Here is a 13,683-nt window from a genome sequence, read left to right on the forward strand (position 1 = left end):
TGTGTGTGTGTGTGTGTGTGTGTGTGTGTGTGTGTGTGTGTGTGTGTGTGTGTGTGTGTGTGTGTGTGTGTGTGTGTGTGTGTGTGTGCGTTCGCGTTTGCGTGTGTGTGTGTGTGTGTGTGTCCTTGCTGCTACCGACAACAGTCCTCAAGTCCAAAGGGAAGAGGAAACGTCAGATTTGCACAACGTTGGCCAATCATTAGCAGACCTGACAAACGTGTCCCGCCCATTCGTTGCGAAGCAGAGCAGTAGTAGTGAACCTCCTCCCGGGCGGTCACGTCCAAACCAAACCCCGGGACGGGAGGCTCACTATGTGCGAATCTAGCGAGAGAGAGGGCGGGATCTACAGTTGCATGGGTTTAGTGGCAAGAGGTAGAGAAGGCGGGACTTTTGAAAAAGTGGTATATCCGTTTCTGTTACATGTGTCTGATATTGCCTTGTCAAATGTTTATTAAAAAAACCTGTTTTTGTATTATTATTCTTGTTGTTATTATTGTCGTGTTGTTATTATTCTAGTTTAAGCGACTGCTGACGGGCTTACATTGCACATCGGAAGTGTTTAACCGGAAGTTGCATTGAGGCTGACCGGGAAAACGCTACTATTCCCCATCCGCCACTACTTAACCCTCTCTCACCCTGAATCATGTGTAGACATGACCAGTGTGTCCCGCCCACACGGCTATCAGAGCAGTGGGAGCCGCCGTTGGAGAGAGACGAGCCAGCCAGTAGCATCTCTGCCCGCAGCTAGCTAGCTACTAGCTCCACAGAGCTAGCTACTAGCTCCACAGCAAGGCCACTGCGGGAACATGGCCACGACGGACAAAACCAAACATGAAGGAAGAGTTAAAATCGGTCATTATATCCTCGGAGACACCCTCGGAGTGGGCACATTCGGGAAGGTTAAAGGCAAGTGTCTGAGTATTCTGCGTTGTCCACCTTTTTTAATGCGAACTCAACATATGTCAAGAAGACAGCATCAGAGCTGTTAGCTGCGCTGCTAGCATGCTAGAGCTAACGTTAGCTTCAACTTGGCACACTCTAGTCTTGGTTGTAACGAGACCCTCTGAATGGAGTGACGTCTGACAACTTTCGGGGTGAAGTTGCGGTCCAGGACCACAGGTGCTTGAGGGCGTGTTGTCTTCGGCCCTCTGCACTGGGGATCATTAAAGAGGGGCTTTGCACTGACGCTACCTTCAGTCTATGAGCCCATCAGACGTTATCAGCAAGCCAAGCAGTCCAGATAAGTTAGACTACTAGACACTCCTCGACTGCTTCACCACTGTCATCATAATCCTGTTCATCGGTGGTGTTTCGATCTGGTGTGTGTGTGTGTGTGTGTGTGTGTGTGTGTGTGTGTGTGTGTGTGTGTGTGTGTGTGTGTGTGTGTGTGTGTGTGTGTGTGTGTGTGTGTGTGTGTGTGTGTGTGTGTGTGTGTGTGTGTTCGAATGAAAGGGGGGAAACACACACCTTTACTGGTTAGGTTTTGTTCCTTGATCAGTATCGAATAGGGTTGGCTGGACAGTTCCACAACGCGCGTGTGTGCGCGAGACTGTTTGTGTGTGTGTGTGTGTGTGTGTGTGGGGCGGCGGGGGGGGGGGGGGGGGGGGGTGTAGTTTGGCCAAGCAGCAGCTCGCACCTTGTCATTACACGCTGTCAGGGAAGTATCAAGCCAGCCTTGTTTAGGAGCTGCTATGATGTAACACATTGCATTAAGATTCGCATGGTCACTTAAGTCTATTCTCACAATGAACCATACATTGTAATGTTTTGTCAAGTGTGAATGGACTAGTGTGGAATTTCTTTTGGGACCTAGCCAGTTTGGAACCAAACAGGGCCACACAGGATTTAACTTGTAAACCTGGGGGGTCGTCCCATAGTAGTCACTGCTTAATATAAAAGTAGAGGATGACCACAGCCCATTAAGGCTTAAGTTCTCAATAACTCATGGCCTTGGCCATGCCGGATTGGACCAAGGCTTCATCCAAACATAAATCAACAGAAGCTTATCATTCATGTACACAAGGGTAGACTTTTTTACTTAACATTAAAAGAGAAAAATGACCGAAATAACTCTAGATGCTCCTGTTGTTTACTTTGCATTTCTGTGACCGTAATTTGCATTCCCTTTTCACCGCTTCTCTTCCTTGCTTCCTAATGAGCCTCTGATTCTCAATCTTATCTTGTCTTCCTTTTCTTGGCCTCACAGTTGGCCAGCATGAGCTGACGAAGCATCAAGTTGCCGTGAAGATCTTGAACAGACAGAAGATCCGGAGTCTGGACGTTGTGGGCAAGATCCGCCGGGAGATCCAGAACCTCAAGCTCTTCAGGCACCCTCACATAATCAAACTGTAAGTCCTCCATTACTTCCCCCTGCGCTAACCAATCTTTGTGCCCCCCAACTGCTGCCAAACCGAGTGCCACCCACGGTGCTATTTTATGGCTTTAATGATATGGTCTGGAAACGCATCCCTCTGGAACAGGCTTTGTTTCACCCGGACTCATCTCTTTGTTTATTTATCTTTTGTTCGGTCTATCTTTATCCATCTGAGTCACATGTGGAGATTTTCAGCTTGTTGTGTGGATTGTGTCGTGGTGAGCTTTGTTCAGGAATGAAACAGACGTTTTTCACACTGGTTGGTTGGTTCCTTGGTATGCAGCCCAGTTTTGGGGCAGTTGGGTTCATAGTTATACATTACAAGAGTCTTCCGGGGGTCTTGTTTACCGCTTCGGTTCGAGGCTGCTGCAGGTCAGTTTGGAGAGTTGAGTAATAGTTTTAACAGAGGGGTAGCAAAGAAAATTGCTTTTTGTGGTATAGTGAAAAAAACTGCCCTGGGCCATTAAACTATGTCTATAAGGTAACTCATCTTTTTCGCTGTATAATGGGGTGACTGACCTCTCCTTTTTCTGGGGACAGTCTCAGGTTCTGATGGCCTGCCCCCATTAAGAGAAACAGGATTTCTAAAGTATGAGTACATTTTGAAATGGCAAAGGTTGTGGCTTACTGATTAATATACATTGTGAGACTCTTTGTAATCAGTGTTTTGTCTATAGGATAGGCTGTGACGTGACCTCACTGTGCAGCGGTCTATCTATGGACTTTATACCATCATCAGGCATGACCAATCAGAAACCGTAGGCTGTCAATATAACATAACGATTCTATATTTGAGGAGCCTACTTTGGGTTGTTTTTGGCTGGTTGACCAAAGCTTAAAACCGATCAATGAAACCGTTTGGCATGTTCTGCCCCAGCTAGTTACCTTTTATAAGAATAGACTTCATGTAAATGTGTCCCCATTTTCATTCTAGAAATAACAACATATATTTTTGTTGTTTATATGGACCGCTAAACTGCAAATGTCCCCGTTTTTCATTTTAGAAATCTGGTCCCCATACTATATTTATATTCTCCCTGGCCGTACCATTGCTGTCCAGGGGGAGTCACTACGACTGTGTTTGGATGATTTTGATGAATCAGTGTTTAACTATAAGACACCAGGATCCACTTTTGAACAACACACCCATTGACTCATTCTCTCTTCTTTAGTTCCCCATAGCGAATAGACATGAATACCATGAATAAACCATCCATTTTTTACAAACTACTGCAGCTGACTAGGAGACCTGGCAGTTCGTGGTCAGCACATATAGGGCTTTTATCCGGCCAAGCAAAACATTTGCATTCAGCCAACATCCAAAGCAAACTTAGATGTCAGGCTGATATTTCATAACACGTCAATGTAAACTATCGTAAAAACGAAGTGCTGCACGTGACGTTTCTAGTTGGACAAAGTGTAGAGTAGCTGGAAATCAGAAAAAGGGTTTTGACTCGTTTCATTCTACCTATCAAACACACATTTCTCCCATGACCTGGACATACAAAAGCTGGTGTATGAATCATGCGTCCCCTAATTTGATTGATTAACCTGCTGTGCAATAATCAAGTAATCCCAAAACCTCCTTTATTTTATTTTTTTTGAAGGTATCAAGTTATCAGCACACCTACAGACATCTTCATGGTGATGGAGTATGTATCAGGAGGGGAGCTATTTGACTACATCTGCAAGAATGGAAAGGTAAATGCATGCAAAGTTTAGGGTGGTTGGAGTGGGGCTTGACGTTCTGGCTGTTTTTTGAATGTCAGTGTATTTGTTCAGTAATTTAGCTAGTGGCTCGAGTTGTAGCTACAGTTATAGCTATATCCTTTGGAGATAAAAGTGGACAAGAATTAATGATTTATAGAATAGCATTGCCTGGATGGATTGACTTTTTTGGATTAAATGGCTGCAGTAGAAATAATACATTGTACATACATTGATTAAAGCGTTGTTCAATTCTCACCCATAATAATTTCCTTTTTGTTCGACTTAACTTTATTAGTAAAATATTTTTTGTTGCACATAACTGTATTTGCATTTATTGGGGAATTTTGGATAGAATTGCATTTGATTTATTTAGTCATTTATAATTATACCCCGTGATATAATTTTTTTTGTTCAGAGTGTTCTATGTCCATTCAAACGGTATTGTTTTCTAGCAGAATGCCTCTTCCCAGTCTGACCCCTTGGTTCTGTGCCTCTGACGGCACAAGCCCTGAACTCTAACGTACTGTCGTGCTTCTGCGCTGACAGCTGGAGGAGAAGGAGAGCCGGCGGTTGTTTCAGCAGATCATCTCGGCGGTGGACTACTGCCACAGACACATGGTGGTGCACAGAGACCTCAAGCCGGAGAACGTCCTCCTGGACGCCCAGATGAACGCCAAGATCGCAGACTTCGGTACACATCCCTATCGCTAACTAGGTTTCCTGCCACTACGTAAACACTGATAACGCGGAGGGGCGTGACCGCAACCGCGCCGCTTCATACGGCTCGTTAATTCAGTAGATTTTTATCTGCATCCCCATCGCTGCAGGACAATACTTTTGTGTGTTGTGTTTTTCACTATACTTTTCACTATACCTCGCAGCAATTATGTCCAAGAATAAAACCTTTGTTAGTTTTGCATAAACATTGTGTTGCATAACATGGCTTCTGCTGTGTAAAGCTATTTAGTAAGAGGAAACCATTACTAAACCGATAATGGTTGATGTGGAAATATCAATCGTAACTATAATATACAATTATATACAAATTATATGAACCTAGTTTATATAATTAATAGGCAATTTAAACTGATATGCCGACATTCTCCCTGTACCTAGAGATGCCTCACTTCCGCTCTCTTACTGAAAGACGTTAAGATAGTTAGCATTTGCGTTGCCACTGTAGCCACGAAGTCTGTTACTAAGGCCATGCCAATCGACTGACTTCTGAGTTGTGTAGATTCCTTTAACTGTTTTGCAGCCTTGCTTGCAGACTTGTAAACATATACACTTCCCACATATTGTATTGCAGTTTAATTTGGCCTATCCTGCGCCATGGCTGACTTCAACCATGACCAATCCTAAACTCTCCACGATGGTCACTCACATACATTGTTACCTTTTGTATTCACTACCTTCAATGCAAACGTTTCCCTGTAAGAATCTTGTTCACCCATTGTCTCACTGAATGTAGCCTTGGTAACTTTGCTGCCTGTTCTTTCCCATGATCATGCCCTATAATATTTTGCTGGCCGACGTGTCCTAAAATGAGTTTTTCCTTCATCGACGGGTCTCTGACTCAAACTCACACTGGTTTAATTGTTTGACAAAGTCTTTTTGACAATTTTTTTAACGTATAACTGGATAGCTTGGTTGGTACAGGCACAAACCGTAGCCATTAGCACATTTGTTTGTGTAGGGTTGCCGTTCTAATGGATTGTTGTGGTCTGCATGTGCAGGTTTGTCAAACATGATGTCAGACGGAGAGTTCCTGAGAACCAGCTGTGGTTCTCCAAACTATGCGGCCCCAGAGGTCATCTCAGGGAGGTGAGGTCGACCACCCACTCTGAATCATTCTTCGGTGCTGACGGTGTGGCAGCAATAGTCCTTTTTTCATGGAGGCGTCATCGCAAGACAACGACAGGTGTCGTCATGACACTTTTATGATTAGCCATATGTCCATAGACGCCGCATTGCCTGCCTTGACACATTGCTGCCATACCTCAACGCCACCGGCGTATTGGAGAGGCCAAGTCTGGCCTGTTAACAAGCTTGAGTAACTGGTGAGCTGTGGTCTTTCCGGATATAAAGCCTTATCACGATTACATCTCATCGGATTACAGTCATTTTTATATTCCTATTAAATCAGATCTGGGCTTATCTTCACTAGTTCAAGTGACGCTCCGCACCCTGTACACAAAAGGAGCTGACCTGTGTTTGTCCTAGGATGACACTATTAGCTGCTTGTCAATGAATCTATCTGAACGAAATGAACACGCACGCACACCTGACAATCATGTTCGACCTTTCAACTACTCCCTTCTCGTCCCTTCTCTAACAGCCTGGCTTCAGCTTATACCTCAGAGCATTAACATTCAATTTTACAGACATCTGGTGTTTCTCTGTGTGTTCTGACCCTCTGCCCCCCCCGCCCCCCCCCCCCCCCCCCCCCCAGGCTGTACGCGGGCCCCGAAGTGGACATCTGGAGCAGCGGGGTGATCTTGTACGCCCTGCTGTGTGGGACGCTGCCCTTCGACGACGACCACGTGCCAACGCTCTTCAAGAAGATCTGCGACGGGGTCTTCTTCACGCCCCAGTACCTGAACCCCGCGGTCATCAGCCTCCTCAAACACATGCTGCAGGTGGACCCCATGAAGAGAGCCACCATCAAGGAGATCCGGTGAGCCATCGGCCCCAGGTCCTGGGCTGAAAGGGCACGGTCTGGGTCAAACCTTTACAGCCTGGGCTGGTTTTAACCACTCCTAAAAATAAGATGTAGTTTAGTTATCCTAGACAGGGAGCTTGAGTGTTTCAGCGCAAGGACAGGCCATCAGTGACAATTATAAAGGATAAAAATAACACAAAAGTTAAAAGAGAAAATCTACTTTTATACAAAATTAGGACACAATTCTTATGTTGGCTTCATTGCAGGCAAAGAATAGCAGTGTTAAGCAGTGTTGACTATCAAATAGATGGGGATAAATATAGAAGCATTAATCTTTTAGGTGAGTTTAAGGACATGGAATTATGTTTTGTCTTGTTAGAGGCTCAGAACTACAGTCACCGGCAACTACCTATTGAGGGCATAATGTGCAAAATGGATCAAATATTCTAAATATCTAAAAATCGTTAGTCTGTCAAAATAAATAACAGACCGCTGACTTCCCTAATCGACCAATCAGAATCACGTATGTACCAAAGATAAGTGTAGCTGAAGCCTGACGGGCGTGGCCTCTCTCGTGTCCTCAGGGAGGACGAGTGGTTCAAGGAGGAGCTGCCCAAGTACCTGTTCCCCGAGGACCCGTCCTACAGCAACAACATGATCGACGACGATGCGCTGAAGGAGGTGTGTGAGAAGCTCAAGTGCACCGAGGAGGAGGTGCTGACCTGTCTGTACAGCCGCGACCACCAGGACCCCCTGGCCGTGGCCTACCACCTCATCATCGACAACCGCCGCATCATGAGCGAGGCCAAGGACTTCTACCTGGCCTCCAGCCCCCCGGACTCCTTCCTGGACGACCAGCACCTGACGTCCTCCGGGGCCCTGGCCTCCTCCTCCTACTACTCCTCTTCCTCCTCCGCGGCCGCCGCCTCCCCCGGCGCCCCCATCCTCAAGCCCCACCCCGAACGCGTGCCATTCCTGCTGGCGGAGACGCCACCGCGGCCCCGCCACACCCTGGACGAGCTGAACCCCCAGAAGTCCAAGCACCAGGGCGTGCGGCGGGCCAAGTGGCACCTGGGCATCCGTAGCCAGAGCCGGCCCAACGACATCATGTCGGAGGTCTGCCGCGCCATGAAGCAGCTGGACTACGAGTGGAAGGTAAGGAGCACCGTAGCCGACGCGGTGCTCGTGAAGGAGGCCTGGGCTGACAACGCCCAGGCGTGGCATCGTTAGTCGCCGCTCTGCTGGCATGATGCTGCGGTGGGCGACGCCCAGTTATGGGCTGTGCGACACACAATGCATCGCCTGAATCGTGCACAAGGGCTGTATATGACGCTTGTTTTGCCGGCATGTGCTTTTCACGCACAGCGACTATATATTAGGCTTGAGGCCAGAGGGTATATGTTCAAGTGTAAATGACTTTGTTGGTACTCATCCAGCTTGTTCATGGTTTTGGAAGTAAGAGGACTTGTCTCATCATCATTGTCATCAGAATGATTGTCTAAAAGGTTGAGGGAATGTGAAGATATCTTCAATGTAATGGCCAGCATCATTGTAGTTGTAGCGCACTGATTACAACGGTACCCGATGACCCTCACTGTTTATGTGATTGTGGAAAAAAATAATTATGCATTGTTTTGACTTCTCGTTGTTGTTTTCTTCGCATCAAAGATCCCGAAAGGCTTAACATATGGACACATTTAGTGTGTCCTTATCCTCCATCCCCATCCATGTGGCCTCTTCACAGGTGGTGAACCCCTACTACCTGAGAGTGAAGCGGAAGAACCCCGTCACGTCCATGCAAACCAAGATGAGCCTTCAGCTCTACCAGGTGGACAGTAGAACCTACCTCCTCGACTTCCGTAGCATAGACGGTAGGCTCCATACCTGCATATTACAGTTGTTATACATACACATGACCTATTTCATATCTATGACATCAAATGTGGATCTGACTTATCCAATATAGTATTTGATTTATTTGATGTTTACTGATCTGTAAACAAGGAATTGATAAAGACCTAGCAAAATCTAATATATTTGAATGCCTGTTATGCTCCATCTGTCAGTTTGAGTATCCTCTTAACGTAATGCCTCTCTAAGTAGTGCCAGGTATGTCCAACATCAATATGTATTCTGAAATGATCTTGCGGTAAGATTACTAAGCATAATCGATGTCGATATTTTAGCAAGTCCATTCAATTCGAAAAGAGCAAGAGTAACCTCTTGCCCTGTTTGATGTTCCTAGACGACATGCTGGAGACTAAATCCGGGACCACCACGCCCCACCGCTCAGGCTCCGTGGGAAACTGCCGCGTCGCCCTGAAGAGCGAGGGCGACGGGGCCGACGGGAAGGGGGAAGCCCCTCCCACCACCCTGGTCACCACCACCACCACCACCTCCTCCACCGCCAGGCCCCCTGGGGACGGGTCGCTTGCGGCCTCATCGCTGACCTCGTCGGTTGACTCCGTGGGGGGCGGTGATGCCACGACGTATCCGCGGCCCGGAAGCCACACCATAGAGTTCTTTGAGATGTGCGCCAACCTTATCAAACTGCTTGCGCGATAGCCACGCTAACTATCGCTAGCCTTTTTTATTTTTTCTTGCTCTTTCGTCTGTTTCTTCTTTTTCTTTCCCTCGTTCTTTCTTTCTCCTCTCTTTTTTTTTTAAGTTGTCTCTCGTTTCTCTCTCTCTTCCTCTCTCTTCCCCCCTCCCCCTCCTCTGAGTGTCTTTAAAGCAATAAGCATGCAACTGAGCCATGGCTGGGTCTGTCCCCCCTGCTCTGGATTAACTAGTTGTACAATGGCACTGATGCTGGTTCCCCGACACCCTGAACCCATGGAATGTTTATCAAGCTGGGGTAGTAGGGGAAGGGTTGGGTGAGGAAGGGGGCACGCAGGAAGAAGAAGTGACATGCGACTCAATAGTCACGGCCTAGTCAACGTTTTAAGAGATGTTTTTTTTTTTACATATTCATGATCAATTTTATTGGCACACGACCTCTTGTCTGTTGAGCGAATCGCCCCAGACCCTCCTGCGTCTATAGGAAACTCCTGAGTGATTACACTGAATCTTTCAGTACTGCAGCCAAGGAGACTTTGGTTTCAGTGCGGAGAACAAAAGCAAGGTTTACCCTGCAGAGGTAGGGCGGTGGGGGGAGGGAGAGTACACATTGAGGTGAGGGTAGTAGCCATGGGAAAGGAAGCAGGAAGCACTTTTGCACAGTTCTGTCCCTCTTGCTGCTCCACTGCTTGCTCTCTTTTTATACATGGAGACCAGAGATGCGGGTTGCAGAAGTTTCAGGGGCGCTGCTCATCCTAGCACTAAATTTGTCATGCCAACCGGCTCATTGGACTACAGATGTGAAATGACCCCCCTTGGGGACCTCTCGTGGAAGAGGGGCTGGAGGAGCAGAGGAGCGCGTCATCATGTTGGCTTGATTTTGTTTTTACTTTTTCTTCAGTTTTTTGTTTGTTTCCAAAACTATATTTCCATGGTTTTGTCCTTGTAAAGATACCTGTATGAATATGTATGTCCCTTGCATTTTTTATATATAAAGAATTGAATATATTTATCAGTGCTTTAAGTGGCGGAGTGGAGGTTATATATATATATATAAAAAAAAAAACATTTATTAACAATTTCTTCTTGCATTAAGGACTGTTGCTGGATGGTTTTTATTGGTTGGTTTTTTTTGGTTTTCTGAAACAATATTAAAGTCTGGTTTATTGTCAATCACCATAGATTTGAGACCCATGGTGGTCGTTCCATATAAATGTCCATATATTGTTTTGTTGCTACACGAGTATGTACTCCTTGCAATGACCAATTCTAGAAAATCCTATTTAATTGACCAAAAAAATATTATCCAATTTTTTTGTTATCGATTTAAGGTGAGCGCAGAATTACCGAATGACTTGCCTTTTGCCTACATTCAGTTTTACCGTGTTCGGCACAGGCTGACTGGGCACTTTGTACATTCTGACAATCTCTTCAACAACGCTATTGGGCTCAGGGCTCAATTTGAAAACCTGAATTGTAGCAGTTACATGCAGTGCATGACCAACGTTTGATGGCAGGTGAACACGTACAATGTCGACGTATATCGTGTATGCTTCGTAGACTTGCATCTCGCAGCCCATTATGTTTCCAGAGTGGTGACTGTTTTTTTTAGTTTTCCTTTTCATTTTGAAATCTTTAAAAATCTCTGTAGAAAGGTTTGGCTTTGTGTGATCACACCCACATGATTTTACTAGACTTTGGTCTAGCAAAGACCAAAGTCTTTTTTTTGTTTTTGGCTGCCTTATGTTTATCATTACTGTTCAATTTCATCAGTATAAAAGAGACCATTGGCATTAGAAATATTGGCATCCCATGAAATGATCACGAATCGATTACTCTTAAAAGTACTCTACATTACATAGCAGCAATTTTAAACAGAAAATCTCTATGCAATCGTCATTCTAAAATAGTGCTGCAAGTGCAAAGTATTCTCCACCTTGGGAATGTGATATAATCGTGCTAGGAATAGGAATCTAAATGATCTAATAACCAAGAGCTTCTCAACTACAGCCTTCGGTGATTTAAGGTCTATGGATAAAGCTGAATGATGTTCGATGGCTTGGAATTTAGCCGGTGTGTGAACAGTTGACTTGAAAAACAAAGAAATATTTAATATGGTTGGTTTCTAGCATATCAAAAAAAGTTAATTCAAAGGCTTTGATCAGTTGACAAAATCACATTTTAATCAAAGTAGCCTTTTTCTTTTACAAATGGGCTGATATCCAAATGTTTTGGGGGGGACTTGACTGAATGTAAAGGTGACTGCAGAAAGTGAATAGTGAACCCATGATGATTCTAACACTATTGAACTTATCCAGTGTCAATCCCTAAGCTGTATTTTCTACTTTCACATCGGACCTAACTGCACTCGATCACTTAACCAGTGAAACGGTCCTCAACTATAAACTATACCACGGCCAATGAATGTTTCCACAGCATGGAAGGTAGAAAGACTAATGACAACGTTGCACACAGGTTGAGCTGTGTAGTCGGTTGAAGCTCCCTCAGTATAAAGTGATCATTTTGGTTTACATAAATACGGATTGTTACATGCCAAGCCAAATTATTAGGATGTAACTAATGAAAAAGTAAGACAGGGGTGCCAATTATTCTCAATGTGTCTGTTTCCGTCTTAGTACAGGTTTGGATGGAAATCTGAACAGTTGACGAGAGTAATTTGGTCACTGTTTAAACATTATTCAAACTGTAATTATTACACCAAATGGTCTTCAGAATACTTGTGTTACTCACCCATGTTTAGTTTTGAGAGGCAGTTGCAAGAAAATATTTGATTTTGTGCCTAAAGTTTAATCATAGTTTGATGAGCAAACATGACAGTGTGTAACTACGTTTGTTGGATGGATCATGTAAGAGTGGTTAGTCCCTATACTGGACTTTATTCAGGAGATTCCATTTGTCTGAACTTCTTTAATCAAATCTTGTTCATTGTTTTATTTGTTTGGCTGCGTATAGGGACCCTGCCAGAATGACCAATGTAAATCTCAATGGACAGTGTTGAAATCAATTGCATACACAACTGCCTAATAAACAGCTAAATTGCATACATTTCCATTCAGCTCATTTGTTTTTCTTGTTTATCTTCGGTTGTCTTCTGCATGGAGAGGGAAGAGGACATGGGAGGGGAAAGCACATTATTATTCAGAATCACAGGACGCAGAGGATGCTCTCTACGTCCTCCGGTGGATCTCTAGTGTTATGGAAAAACTAACCAAAAAATGTGTACCATAGTTCGGAATAATTATTTATTTTCATGAATTATAGTTCGTTATTAATATATTTTGTACTATAAGCTAATACATTCAAACTACATTTGTATACTAGCAGTAGTTGTCTATTAAAGGAGGTCCATGAGGAAAGGAAAGTGTCGATGAGTAACATATGGCATTATTTTATTTAGTGAACTACATGAGTAAACATTAGTGTTATTACATTAGTGGTATGATTTATTTTGTTATTTAGTTGAAGATCCCATATCACGTTTTATTTGGGTTAATAATTGCATTTGGGGGTACAACTAGAATAGGGTTACATGCCTGTATGTTAGAAATACCCTTTATTATTCTAATTTCTGCAAAACCAATTTCAGATCTTTCAAAAACGTTCTGATTGTATCATCTCGCATTAGGCCCCCCTCCTAGGTAGCCTAGTCTACAAGCCCCCTCCCCCCCTTCTGCACTTCAGCACCGCTGTCACGTTAAAATTGTACCGGGGGCGAAAATTGTACCGGCCTACGTCATCGTTTGTTTACATCCTGACAACCTGCCCTGCAACAGACGACGCGATGCAGAAAACATGTTTCCAAACGACGAAATAACATAATACAGATAGCGGATCGCTATCTGTATTATGATAGATAGTGATAACACTTGTTTTTACTTTATATTTGTATTGTATTTAATTGTTTAATCGAAACAATAAAAAAAATTGCCCGCGAAACGGGCGATCGCGTCAAATGACAAATGTTTTGCCCGCGAAACGGGCGATCGCGTCAAATGACGTAGGAGGGTTCTTGAAACATAATACAGATAACGGATCGCTAGAAAACACTTGTTTTTACTTTATATTTGCATTGTATTGAATTGTTTAATCGAATTTAGCTAGTAAACTGAGTGTTTTAAGCAGGTTTCATAGTCTAGAATGTTCAAGAACCTTCCTACTTGATTTGACGCGTCATTTGACGCGATCGCCCGTTTCGCGGGCAATTTTCTTTATTGTTTCGATTAAACAATTAAATACAATACAAATATAAAGTAAAAACAAGTGTTATCGCTATCTATCATAATTCAGATAGCGATCCGCTATCTGTATTATGTTATTTCGTCGTTTGGAAACATGTTTTCTGCATCGCGTCGTCTGT

The 13,683-nt window shown here is 44.2% G+C and overlaps 1 protein-coding gene across 1 annotated transcript; it reads left to right on the forward strand.

Moving 5' to 3' along the window:
* The first annotated feature begins 635 nt into the window (after positions 1 to 635).
* On the forward strand, positions 636 to 12,398 carry prkaa1 (protein kinase, AMP-activated, alpha 1 catalytic subunit). The gene is made up of 9 exons (XM_056588334.1): positions 636 to 906; positions 2,207 to 2,348; positions 3,982 to 4,075; positions 4,631 to 4,775; positions 5,821 to 5,908; positions 6,537 to 6,761; positions 7,331 to 7,901; positions 8,491 to 8,617; positions 8,992 to 12,398. The coding sequence occupies exons 1-9, from the start codon at positions 807 to 809 to the stop codon at positions 9,309 to 9,311; spliced, it is 1,812 nt and encodes a 603-aa protein (XP_056444309.1). The 5' UTR covers positions 636 to 806; the 3' UTR covers positions 9,312 to 12,398.
* Positions 12,399 to 13,683: the final 1,285 nt, after the last annotated feature.

This window comes from Gadus chalcogrammus, chromosome 4 (genome assembly GCF_026213295.1).
Source record: "Gadus chalcogrammus isolate NIFS_2021 chromosome 4, NIFS_Gcha_1.0, whole genome shotgun sequence".
Lineage (NCBI taxonomy): Eukaryota > Metazoa > Chordata > Actinopteri > Gadiformes > Gadidae > Gadus > Gadus chalcogrammus.

Excerpts from the sequence above, each read along its gene's own strand:
- prkaa1 (XM_056588334.1), top strand. The coding sequence starts at position 807 with ATGGCCACGACGGACAAAACCAAACATGAAGGAAGAGTTAAAATCGGT. Across the intron at positions 4,776-5,820 it reads CGCCAAGATCGCAGACTTCG|GTTTGTCAAACATGATGTCA; the intron begins GTACACATCCCT and ends CTGCATGTGCAG. Across the intron at positions 8,618-8,991 it reads CGACTTCCGTAGCATAGACG|ACGACATGCTGGAGACTAAA; the intron begins GTAGGCTCCATA and ends TGATGTTCCTAG.